The 13,142-nt window shown below is 39.8% G+C and overlaps 1 protein-coding gene across 2 annotated transcripts in view; it reads left to right on the forward strand.

The window, feature by feature from the left end:
* PLOD2 (procollagen-lysine,2-oxoglutarate 5-dioxygenase 2) overlaps positions 1–13,142 on the forward strand; it is an 85,957-nt gene that overhangs the window by 13,274 nt on the left and 59,541 nt on the right. For both annotated transcript variants that reach the window (XM_020815230.3, XM_072996031.2), the window contains exon 2: positions 10,591–10,682. In XM_020815230.3, the coding sequence (XP_020670889.3) occupies positions 10,591–10,682 (92 nt within the window). The remainder of the gene's footprint in view (positions 1–10,590; positions 10,683–13,142) is intronic.

Below are 13,142 nucleotides of genomic sequence, written 5' to 3' on the forward strand. Positions count from 1 at the left end.
CAAACATGCTCTTCCCCATGTCTGAGCTTGGGACGTGTTCTAAAGCCTATATTTTGCATTTTTAGCAAAAAAAAAAATAGTTGTTAGTTATCAAGAGATGAGCAATCAGGTCTGGTAATCTCTGTGGGTTTTTTATCCCAAAATAAAACAGATAGTCATACATAATACACTGAGATATGAAAAATGCCTGAATTGTAAAATAACATGAAGTTTGTGTGATGCTTGACTTTTGGACCATCTATAGGTGTAGGGGCAGCTATTTCAAAAAGTACCTGGAAATGAAAATTCCTGTGCTTATGGTTGAAATGTTGCCAGATGATGCTGAATTGAAAACTTAGGCTAGTAATAAGCTTAGTATTCTAGTAATAGTTATCAGTTTACTAATAAACTCGTCATCTGGTATAATCCTGAGTAACCTATGAACAGTTTGTGCTGGTATTAAGAGAGATGGGGTGGATTAAAGGAATCTAGCCCATTTTCAATAAAAGGAGGAAAAAGGCATTTAGTATGACCGTAGATCTCATACGCATTTAAATCCATTGGCATCCTTTAAAACTCATGCTAGTGAAATAATGTGTGCTAGATGCTAGTGAAATAATATGTGTGAGAATTTTTGTTGTTTGATATGCAGAAGAGTCATCCATTTGACTTTAATGATTGGAAATTTTGTGTTTTTCAACCACTGCACAAGTAGCGAAAGCCAAGCTGACTGTGTAAACATGGACTAGTTAAATAAACTATTCATACATTTATGAGTCGTTCAAGAAAAATGTTACCAGAGTGCTGACTGCTGGATAACCATGTAGGGTCTGCTTTGTCATTCTTTTCCACTTGCTCCAGAAGACAAGATGGAGGGGGTGGGGCATTTACCGATACAGAAGCATTCTGCATAGCATACAGTAGTTTCATTTACTTGAAATTACTCACATCTTGCAGCTTTGGAACATTATAGCTCTAATTTTATTTCGAAGGAAATGATTGCTGTGGATTTTCATTTGTGGTTCCTTTACATCTTGGCATATAACTATATGAAATATACAAGCAAAAAATGAAAATAAATGAGGATGATTGTTATCTAAGGAAGAAGTGAAGTCTCTTTCTCCTTGACTCCGTTGAGGAAGTAAAACTTGGGAAATTAAAGCATTTACATGATGTTAAACTGGTCATACATTCATTATTTATATATTGGTCAAAGTCCTTTGTGTACTTACATTGGTGGAAGTAGCAAATTGCTACTAATTAACAACTTCCTGCTTGAATTCCTCTTTCTGAACCAGCAAGATGGCTTGATGCACAGCTAGGAATCCAAGCAGAGACAAGTCGGGTAGCAGCAATTTCCTGCTAAAGTATTCCTCTTCTGCTGGCATAACTGCTTAATAGGATTTTGGTCAATATTTACAACACTCCTTCATTCCTAATGGTCACTCTAGGACAGCACACGTACCATATTTTTCAGTGCATAAAATGGCACTTTTCCCTAAAATCATAAGAGAAAAAATTGAGGCTCGTTTTATACACGAAGGAGGTGGAGGCGAAGGAGCAGCCACGCTTAGCTGCCTCTCATGGCAGCCCATTGATTGCTGCCGCCACCTCCAGATCGTCTCCTCCAACACCACTCGCGGGCTCTCTTTGGGCAGGGGATAAGTTGGCAGCGTGAGGTGGAGGTGAGTCCCGGCACTGGTGCTGGAGGAGGCAATCGGGCGGTGGCAGCAGAAGGCGGAGGAGCAGCTGGGCTGGGCCACCGCTCGTGGCTGCCTATTGACTGCTCCTCTGCCTCTGGCAAGGTTCAAAATTGGGGGTTGTCTTATACATTGGGGGGCATGTTCACAGAAAAATATGGTAATATTATGCACAAAAAGTAAACTCAGAAATTAACATACAAATTAAGAAGAAGCAGCTATATATTGCTTGATATGCAGTGTTCTTTCTATGGTGTACACCAGAAAGTAAGCCAGTCTGTTATACTCCATAAGTGAGGATGTGGGCCCTGATCCTGCTAAGCATCTCTGGAATGTAATGCTGCTCTGCCACTGTGATGCAGGAGTTTGTGTGAGTGGTGCCACTGTGCGAGTTGAGATTCCCCCTTCCACATGGCCATCTTAGATGTATGCAAAGAGATACTGGATATTACTTGCACAACGTCTTGTATGTGTGACCAGAAAAAGTCAAATGGCTTGCACTATGACCATTGCACAAGCAGTTTGGTTCCGCCAGGATCATAAATTGTGATCCTTACTTGAGCTTTAAATTCCAGATTGCTAGTACAGTATAAAAAATTTTCTTCCCTTATGTGCCAACACATAACAAATCTCTAGCCAACCCAAATCCCTCTGTGAAACCCAGCCAGCAGAGCAAAAAGTTCAAAAACCTAAAACTGTAACTATTCAAAGTTCTAGTTAAATAGATAATGATGTCAAGGTAGAATTTGGTTTAAACAACATCCATCAATAGATCATTCCCCTTTTCGGTTGTCCTACATGGAGCCTTCCCAATGTACTTCATAGTAGCCTTCTTGCCTCTGGAATAGGTTAGGGTGAGGTCACAAGAAGGAGCATCTGTTCAGTTTATGGTGTTTCCTCCAATCTTTCTTTCATCCACCTGCTTCCAAATTTCACTCTTTCAAGGTTTCATGCAGGCCATACCCACCCATGTTGTGTATGTTCACCTAGCAAGTCATGACCCTTCTCCTGTTACAGCTCTGGATCTAACTGCAGCAAATAAATAATCAAAATAAAAGCTCTAAAGGTAGAACAGAAAAATTGGCAGATCCAAAACAAAAACATATATACAGTACAAACAAAAACAATCCTCAATGCTTTATCAAAGAAGCTAGACTGAAAATTGTGGGAAAGTTAAATAAGGGAGAAATGAAACTCTTGGTTTGATTGATTTGTTTACTTGCCTCCAGCCTCAAACATGGGAAGCGCCTGTATCAAATCTGAATGCGTGTATGGATGTGTTATACCTGTCTGTGCCATGGAGAATGTATGCCTGCTGAGGAGAAGTGGATGTGTGTTTGTAAGAACCCATGGCAATGTCTAATCTCATTGCATTTAGAAAATGGAACACTTTTCTGGGTGGGAGCGGATGGTTTGGGTGGGGAAAGATCTTCACAGTCCTTCGAAAATTATAAAACTATAGCAGGGCGAACTTTCTAATCCAAGTTCTGCGGGCACACAAATTGGCAGTTCAAAATGGAATGGATGAGTCACGTCTTTCACTTATTTCAGGGATGTGCTTTGGATTTCTGCTTCCATGTCAGTGGAAATGTCATCAAAGGGAAGGATGGCAATCTTTCTTTAAACAAAACTGCTGACCAAAGTTAAGAATAATGTTGGCAGTAGTTCATCTTTTTAAAATATGAAAATCGGTGGTAGCGAAGTGGCAAAATTAGGCTTTTTATTTTTATCTTCAAGTTATTTCTTTTTAGAATTTGGAATGAAAATCTACACAAACCTGGAAATTTTGAGGTACAGATCTTCCAGAAAGGATCTGCTCCCTTCCCCTCCCCCCATCTAGCTTTTGGATGGGAAACAGCAAGAAACCTATAAGCAGGAGCTTAATTTTCTTCAGTGATTCAATGTTAATTAAATACTACTACTATTTCTAGGCTCTGGGAAAATAGCAATATTTAGGCACAAGAGGAACCATCAACGTCATGGTGTCAAGATTCACTTAATGTGGAGCCAAGATCTAAACCAGAGTAAGCTGTTCTAGAAGGAGCTGCTAACTCAGCAAAAATCCTAAGTTCTTGTCATCTACAACAGTGTTCCCCAACCTTGGGCCTCCAGATGTTCTTGGACTACAACTCCCAGAAGCCTTCACCACCACCTCTTCTGGCCAGGATTTCTGGGAGTTGAAGTCCAAGAACATCTGGAGGCCCAAGGTTGGGGACCACTGATCTACAAGGTCATTGTTTTCTCTGGAACTTCCCCTTTCTCTTGAGTACAGTCTTCCACTTAAGAAGATAATACCTCTTAGTTGCCATACAGAGTGCTGTTACATTGGTACTGGGCTTCCCACCATATTCACTGCTCTGCATTCTTTAATGGGAGTAGAGGAAACTCGCAGAATGAGGATGTGCTTGGGATATGATTCAACAGATTATCTAGCAAGCCAGACGAGATGCCTGTGAAATCAGGCTCTATGGCTACTTTGAGAATAAAGTTGGTTCTTGGCTTGTACCATTATTTTCTGTGGTGTTTCACATCTCTGTAGAGATGCAAGCTGTGCATAGAGAACAATCTTTATAATCTTGAACCATCCTACATTCATATCTGTGTTCTAATACTAATGTGCATAGGCCTGGATGGAGCCAATGAGATTCCTTACACATTGCATTATTTGCTCATGCAGTAGGTGAGTGGTAGACATGTTGAAAGGACTAAATTGTGAAAGATGTGAAAACTGTGATGAAACAAATATTTTGATTTAGCATGATTCTTATTAAAATACTTTCCCATCCAGCTTCTTGACTATTTCAATGGTACTCTCTTTGAAGACAGTTTTCCATGAAATTATGTTTTTACATACACATATTTCATTGACTTGCGGGCTGGGAAAATTTATCAAAATATGAACAAGTTGCCTTCTTTCTACACAAAACAGTGCTGCAGGTGTCATTCTATCATCACTTCTTGAGTGATATTAATAGCTAGAATTGCATACTGAGAAATCAGTTTAAGTAAACAAAGCCTGTGAATTAAGATGACAGTCATGGAAAATATTCTCCCTACAGTTTTTTTTTGACGAAGCAGATCTTCTTTATCAAAGGGTGAGTAATGCAGTCTGGTGGAGTGAATGTAGCTGTAACTTAAACAAGTTATTACAGTGTTATTCTCGACACATAATAGACAGGATGATGATGTGCACTGTCTCCGCTTTCTCTCTCACAATAGAAAGTTTTTGTGAATTTGTTGAGTTTATAAACACCACAGTAATTTCTTCAGTTTTTGAAAATCAAGAGTTCTTAGCCTTCTCTGTTGCTTTGTAAGAAAGCTGGGTGATGACAACTGAAGTACTTAAAGCTGAAGTGCATTTTATAGGCTTTCAAGCCAAAATGAACCCACTGAGAGATAATGATCTTCCTAACAACTATAGTTTATATAAAATGGTTTGGAGATTGTTTGGGATTTGTGACATTTTTGTAACCGCGAAGAGCTGGATTTTGAATTGTGCTCTGTATCTTTAGTCATTTCTGAGCTTTCTGAAAGAAACAACATGCTCATATTAAAGAAAGGCCCATAGCATGTAAATTACACATGTAGTAGGACATTAAGCTGAATGCTGAGTATGTGAAGAGTCTTACACTGTACATAATTTTGCTCAGAACTAGCACCTATATGACAACATCCTATTTATTTTTTATTATTTTCACCTGTATATCACCCCATAGTGTTTGGAAGACTCTCTGAATGTTTACAACATAATTATGCAAGGAACACTCCCCCTATAAGCTATGTACTTATTTTATCAAATTTTGAAAGATGGAAGGCTGAGTCAACCTTGAGGCAGTACTTGAACCATCAGGAATGAACTTAGGTTGTGACAGAGGCTTAACTGCAGTGTTGCAGTGTAACCACTGTGCTATGGGAGCTCCTTATATTTCTCTCATTCTATTACCCATGGGAAAAGGAGAGGGACATAATGAGCAGCTGGGGTTGTTTCTTTTAAAGTATGGTTCCTCTCCTTCAAATAAAGCATGGTCCCCTCTCCAGATAAATTGTGTGTGAGGGGAATATATATCTGTTTCATAAGAGACTCATGTGTTCCAGTGGCTTGCGTTATAGTTCTTTATATGTCTCTGTGTTTAATGAATTTGTAGGTGTAAGAGGGGGTTACCTGTTGGCTGCCTATATAGGGCTGGATGTCCCACCCCAATCAGTGGATGCTTATATGGGTAGACTTCAGTTCCTACTGAAGGGAAGTATAAACTGAAGGCTCAGCATTATTTGATTTTCATGGCGTGATTCAGACTGAAGAGTCACAACAGGTGGTAGTTTGGCTATGACTTTAAGAAGCTCAGGTCCTTGATTAGAGAAGAAGCTCAGGAGAGAACTTTAGCCAAGTCACTACCTTGCATTCTGTGCTGCCTTGGAGGCTGTTTTAAAAGAAGCAGTAAACTTCTGGCCTTCAAGTGTTATTGGATTGTAGCCTTAGCTGGCACAGCCAATGGCAACAGATAAGGGAAGCTGCAGTCCAAGAATAACAACAGGGGCAAACATTACCCACCCTTAGTTTATAAAAGTAAAATGAAGCTCACTGTCACTGCTCTTAACTCCTTTCAAAGAGCTTGATGCAAAATGAATTAAAAAGAATTATCTATAGTACATCTGTTGTACTAAGTCGTTTGTAAGCGGTTCCCTGAGTGGATGCAAACTTGAATGTCATGAATCGTAACTTCGTAAGCTAATATAATACAACAACCTCTGAGTTCGTTGTGTAGTTTCCATAAAATACAGAAGCAGTTCACCAAGTCTTGAGATGCCAGCTGAAGTCTCAGGTAATAGCTGTGCTTCTCCAGGCCACAAAAAAGGGAGACAAATTGCAAGGCTAGCAACACCAGAAGACAATTAGGTTTTTGTGGCTTTAAAACCTGGACACACATCTTCACTCCTTTCCAACTGGCACAAAGGCTTCTTTGTTTACCATGAAAGGGTGTGTGTACTGTATGTTCCTTAAAATGGCCTGATGAGCCCAGATGTGCACACCTGTCAACATTCTCCTTGGTCCCTGGTCCTCTCTCTCTTTGAGGACTTGCTGGGTAGCCCAGTGGTTTAGGCTGGCAGTTCATTTCCCCACTGCACCTCCGTGAAAGGGGCTGGACTTGAAAATCCGTAGGGTTCCTTCCAGCTCTGCACTTTTAAGGTTATTATTATAATATCCTGGACTTCTTGCATGTAAGGCTGGGCCTCTCCTGTCATTCAAGGCACAGAGTAGAGCATCAGTATTGTGAGTCACAAACTGTCATATTGCACAAGCCAAAGTGACAGCACTGCAAGGCCTGGAGGGAAAATTTCCCTGCCATCCTTTACCTGCCCTGCACCTGCAACATCACAAATACTTTTATGATGACTAGGGTTGGGGCAAGTTGTACTGCAAAATAAAGTGTTGATATTTGTTTCTCCTATATCTCAAATTTACCATGTTCAGTTGAGTGAAGAACCTGTCACATGTTTTTTTTCTCATATTTTCTGAATTAAGGTGTGGGGGCTTATTTTCCAAAATAGAAAAACAAACTTCACTGCATTTCCCCCTCTTGGCTACACAAAGAATGACTCTTTTGGAAACCTGTTACTATCAGATCCCTTGGTAAGCCCAATAGTGAATCTGTACGCTATTATGTCTCATGACTGCAACAAGTAGAAATAACTTGAAGATCATTCCCCCCCCCTCCTTGCCTGTGTAACATGCTGTGTAATGTAACTTATTTTTGTAATACATTATGTGCTGAAGAGAACTGAATATCCTGAATGCTCACACACAACATTATGCCCTCTGGTTGGGTTAATATGCATATTACTGCAATATTGATTCTGATTTTTTTTTCTTGAAGCCAGTATGCCTTTTTTTCTCACACTTTTTAAATCATTCTCACTGCCAAGAGTAGGTGTAAAATATATCTTTCCTCACAAATTTTTGCAGCTGCTGCCAGAATTGCTTCTGTGATCACATTTTCCATTACACCGTGCACATTATTCAAAAGCTTTTTTCAAAAGAGTTGTTCCACAGGCAAAAGTAGAGGGGGAAGAGGGTAGTCAATTCCCTTCATGTCATACTGCCTTCCCCCCCCCCTTCTTGACACACGTCTCCTAAATAGGAAGAAGAGGAGATTGCTAAGGAATAGGTCACAAATACTCACAGTATCTGCTCATTAGGTATGTGTGTGGGTTGCTGTTGTCTGTACCTGTTCTATTCCTAGTGGCCATCAATAGCAGTTTGGTTCTCTTAAAATAAGTTTTGATGGAAGCATGTATTTTAAACCAACTAATCCCTAATAATGTTTGAACCGATGACTTAGTAGCTTGGAACAACAGATTTCTAATACACAAACTGGATTTTCCCTTTTGTGCTATGTAAGCCAGGATATTAAAACTGTATAATTTTCCATGAGTGTGAAGGGCTTCCAAATGGCTTCATTCCTACTTGTGCTAATAATCAAAGACTTGAAATGCTATTATTGAGAGACAGACTTTCCACATCTTTGGGGAAGTACGTGTGTGGGAGATGCCAAGTTATGATTTTGGCATGAATTTTTAGTACCGAGTAATATAACATATAGTTTTAATTTTGACAGCTGTAATTCACAAATCAGTTTTCAGGGCCTTGCTTTGCCTTGTGGTTTTGATTATTTGCTGTTCAGTTTTTAAAGTGAAAAGGGTCCACTAGTCTGGGTACTTGACACTGGGAAGTTACTTTTTACAACTAATTACTTACGTGTGGTACCCAGTGTAATATAGTGGATAGAATGGACTATGAGGATTCAAGAGCCCTGGGTTCAATTCCCTGTGCTGTGGAAATCTCTCTCTCAATCTCTCTCTCTCTCTCTCTCTCTATCTATCTGTGTGTTTGTCTATGTATGAATCAGCATCATGCTTTATAGTTATGGGTTGTTGTTTTTTGGGAGTCATAAGAGTTTTATAGTGATTTTGGACTATGGTGGGTGGGGGAATCAGGCATCCCTAACTCCAGTGTTGTTGAAGAAAGAAATTATTCATTTATTTTACCTGTTTATATGATGTTTTTCAGGACATAAGAAGGATACACATTTAGTTTTGTTCTAAATTGCTTTGTCCCCCCTCCCCCAATAACAAAATGGGTTAGGACAGGTTTGTAAATAGCCAGTTTCCTAAGTGTCTGTCATAATTACTCTCTTTGGTTTCTTTAGAGAAAATCAGAGAAAATAGTTTATTTTTAAACAGGAACAGAATCACTTCTGTTGTCCATTCAAATTAACAGGATATCTCACATGTAACTGCCTTCTCATATGCCAGTCTGTTGCTCTATCTAGTCTAGAACTGCCTATCACTGATTGCAGGGGCCTTACAGGGTTCCATACAGAGGTCCGTCTCAGTCCTGTTCCCAAAGACGCCAGATAATCTTGAATCTTGGGCTTTCTGAAGGTGGTGATCCATCATTGAGCCACAGCCCTTCCCCCAAATGAAGAGCCGTGAAGCCAGGGCATTGACTAGATGGCCAACTTGATATCTGAATTCCAAAGGGTATGACTGGCAGCCTGTTCATGTTAGTTGAGCTTGCTAACTTGTGATTACCACATATATGTCTGGGCATCTTTTAAATAAAGTAATTTTTACTAGCAGTGTCCATGGACCTTGCTTGCAGAGCTGGAGTGGATGTTTGATAAGTAACTGAAAGTAATACTTAAATGTTTGAATAGTAAGGATGGGACTTCTGAAATTAGAGCACTTCCACTCCCGTACGTTGGCCAGAACCTCCCAGGCAGAATTGTAGGAGTGAATGTCCCCAGACCAGAAGGAAAAAGAGAAGCTCACTCTACCTCCATGCTATTCTCCTGCTGTTGTTTATTTGTGTGGTAAGAAAACTGTCCTGCTGCACTATGAGTGTCCCACGGATCTCTGCAACATGCAAAGCTTCATGGGAGGGGTAGTTTCATTGGAACTGCTCTATGTGATAGATATCATGATTTGCCCTGCTATGGACTTTGTCAGTCACAGATAGGGTTGCCAGATACACGGGTACTAAAAGGAGGACATAGAAAGACAAAAAGGAGGACAAAGGAGGACATATTGAATGTTTCATTTGAATCATTCCAGATTAAACCCACAATCAATAGAATTTTATTACAATAGCTGCCAATAAATGTCTTTTAGTGAACCGACCAAGAAACAGTCATGTTAAAAAATAAAAATAAATTCAATGGAGGCTTTTTTTCAAAATACCAGGAGTGGGCAGGCAGGTGGGGGAGGGGAAAGCCAGGGGGAAGGGGGTCCTTCCACCTCTCCCCCTCCCATCCAAAATTATAACATAAAATATACAAAAGCCTGACATTTTATCTTTGCCTGCCTGACAGAGGACATTAGGCTAAAAAGGAGGACATATCCTCCTTTTGCCTGACATCTGGCAACCCTAGTCACAGAGATCCTTGGGATAGCCAAAGTGCAGTAGGGCACTTACCTTACTGTTAGAAGAAGTAGTGGTGTGTGTGAGTGGCATGTAAGTAGAGAAGGCTGCTCTAACAGCTTCTGGTTTGAGAAGCTTCACTCCCATAATTCTGTCTGTGGAATTTTGGACAAATTAAGAAAATACAAGTATTTGAAGTCCAAATACCTACCTCCTTCTATATTTTTGGTAAATCTGTTCAGCAGAATTATTACTAGTTACAAAATTTAAACCGTTCAAAATTCTTTGTCCTTTACTATGCCTTTAAACCAGCCCTTTTCTTTGAATGTTTGTAACTACAACTCCCAGAAGTACCAGCAAGCCTAGCCAAAGGTAAGGAATGGCATAAGATATAGTTGAAAACAATTGGAAGCCAATTAGGGAGGTTGCTTTGAAGTATCAATTTTAGCTATGAAAAATTTAAGGGCTCTTTCTTTTTCCTTTCCCTAGACAAACTGTTAGTTCTAACGGTCGCAACCAAGGAAACAGACGGCTTTCACAGATTCATCAAATCCGCAAAGCACTTCAACTATATAGTGAAGGTATTGTATTCTCGTTTTTCTCTTTCAGAAATATTGAACAATTTTCACTCTATACAAGCACATGTGTTTGTGTGGTCTATTCCTATGCTGTACTAAAATGAAACCATTATAGAATGAAATCATGGAAAATACCGCTTTGGTCATTTGCTGCATATGTTTGGCAATTCTGAATTATTCCATAGTGAAGATTTGATATAGGTTCTTTTCTACTCTAGCTCTTAATATTCCAGATGGTGGAGTCTAGCACATACTCAAGAGGGTATTCCACAGGCATGTAGATTTAAGTGGCAGAAAATAAAAATTAACTCATAGGCTGTGTAAACATATATCTTCCATTTTCCATTAAATTTCTCTTATACTGTATTTATTCCCTATTTTTGGCATCCAAAACCAATCTCTCTTTATTCTATGACTCCTGAAGAAAGTGCATCAATTTCCTGACATTTAGATCTTTCAATTTTTGGCCTTATCCCAATTTTTCCTGTACAAGTTAGCTGTTCATGAAATTGTGCTTGTTGATCTTCTTCTCAAGCATCACTCTTTTGCAAACCAAATATTTTCACATGGAAGTTGTGTGTGTGTGTGATACACAAACAGGATTCCTAACCCTGAAAAAGGCACTGTCTGCTTATCGGAAGACAGCTTGTGCATGTGTGAAACCTGTGAATGTTCCTTCATTTACAAAGCAGGAAAGATGAGAAGGGAATGAATCTTTAAATGTGAAGGTGATGAGATTTCAGTAGAGCATAAAGGAAAAAAAATCATTGGCCTGACATGTTTAAACACTCTTCCTTGGGAGAGTAGAGACTGCACTCATTCAAGAAACCCACTGAAATTCTTTCACAGTGCTCGAAATGGATGGCCTGATCCTAGAGCTTGGTGTGTGGAGATAATAGGTGCACTGCTGTTTCTGGTTTATTATACCCAAGTATCAGTTTTGTGAAAGAGGTTTATGTCTTGTAGTCAGAATGGAAAGAGGAAAAATAGTCAATAAAACGATGATATCTTTCTGTTGGTTCTATTTTGCTGTCTGCTGGTAAATTTATTAATATTATTTCTTTTGAAATAAAATAAAACAATCTAACCAATTCAGGAAATAACTAGTTCAACCCAAACCCACCAACTGATCTGGCATGGTAATACTATGAAAATGCCTTAGCTGCTAAAGTATTAATGTTTATTCCACTGGAAGGAACAGAATATAAGCAAAGCAGAACCTCTTTTTGCAAGCTAGGCAAAAAGTACACTTACCAAAGTCCAACAAATCATGCACATTTCTTGAGTCCCTGTGTCATTTATGATTCAACAGACACCTTCCTTACAACAGCATGTTCTGTGTGAAGCAATTCAGCTGCTCTAAGGAAACTAGAAATCGCTACAGGATGTTGAACAGGAAAGCAGGCTGGCAAAGGCTGCTGAATAGAAAAATATATATAACCTGTGCCATAGGGAAATTTCCCCTTCTTGGATGCACATCTTAATGCCGTGAGAGAGTTTGATGTCAGAGAAGTTGAGTGAAATGCCATCAGGAGGCTAGACTCCATCGTGAGCCTGGATTCCTGGAAAAGTCACCCAAGGTGGAATGTTCACAGCTGACACACCAAACTAAGATGCATCCACTCTCTTCAGAATCTATGGCTGCATCAGCATAAGAGATATTCCCAGTGGCGATGGGGCGGAGAAACATCTGGAGGGTAGCTACTGGGCAACAGTGGTAGCTAAAGATGATTCTAGTGGATGATCTTTCAAAGCCAATGGCAGTGACACTCAAGCTAAGTTCCCTTAATGCTGTGCATAAGGAGGCAGTGGAAAACCAGTGTGGAAAACATGATTCACTGGGGAAACCCTCCCCCCTCCAGTAATGCTGGGTGCAGCAGGAAAACAGGAAGACTAAATATGAGATAGATTGACTCCCTATGAAAGCCGGAGGCTTAAATTTACATGAGGTTAGCAGGATTGTTGAGGACAGGACATTTGGGAGATCATTTATTCATATAGTCATAGGTTGGAGGCAACTTGGCAATACTGTATATAAAACAATATAGAGAAATTTAGGGTCCCCATTGGGATAGTTTAGGGCAATAGTTCCCAACCTTGGGTCCCCAGATGTTCTGGGACTAAACCTCCCAAAAGCTTTCACCACAAGCTGTGCTGGCCAGAATTTTCAGGGATTTTAGTCCAAGAACATCTGGGAATCCAAGTTTGGGAACAACTGGTCTAGGTGAAGGACTCTGAACATCAAGTTGGAGAGAAACTGAGCAATAGAGAAGGCACTGTCCCTTGCCTCCCCCCCCCCCCCAATCAGATTGGTAGTATTTCCAGGGATGGAAAGAGAACAAATATTTACAGATACCATTCAGGACTGTGCAGACATTCTTTATGCATGTTTGCTCAATACATGAAGAGCAGGTGTATTCTGGCCATGCTCTCCCAGTAATTTCCATTACATTGTACGTGTTG

The sequence above is a fragment of the Pogona vitticeps genome, chromosome 3 (assembly GCF_051106095.1).
Source record: "Pogona vitticeps strain Pit_001003342236 chromosome 3, PviZW2.1, whole genome shotgun sequence".
Classification (NCBI taxonomy): Eukaryota; Metazoa; Chordata; class Lepidosauria; order Squamata; family Agamidae; genus Pogona; species Pogona vitticeps.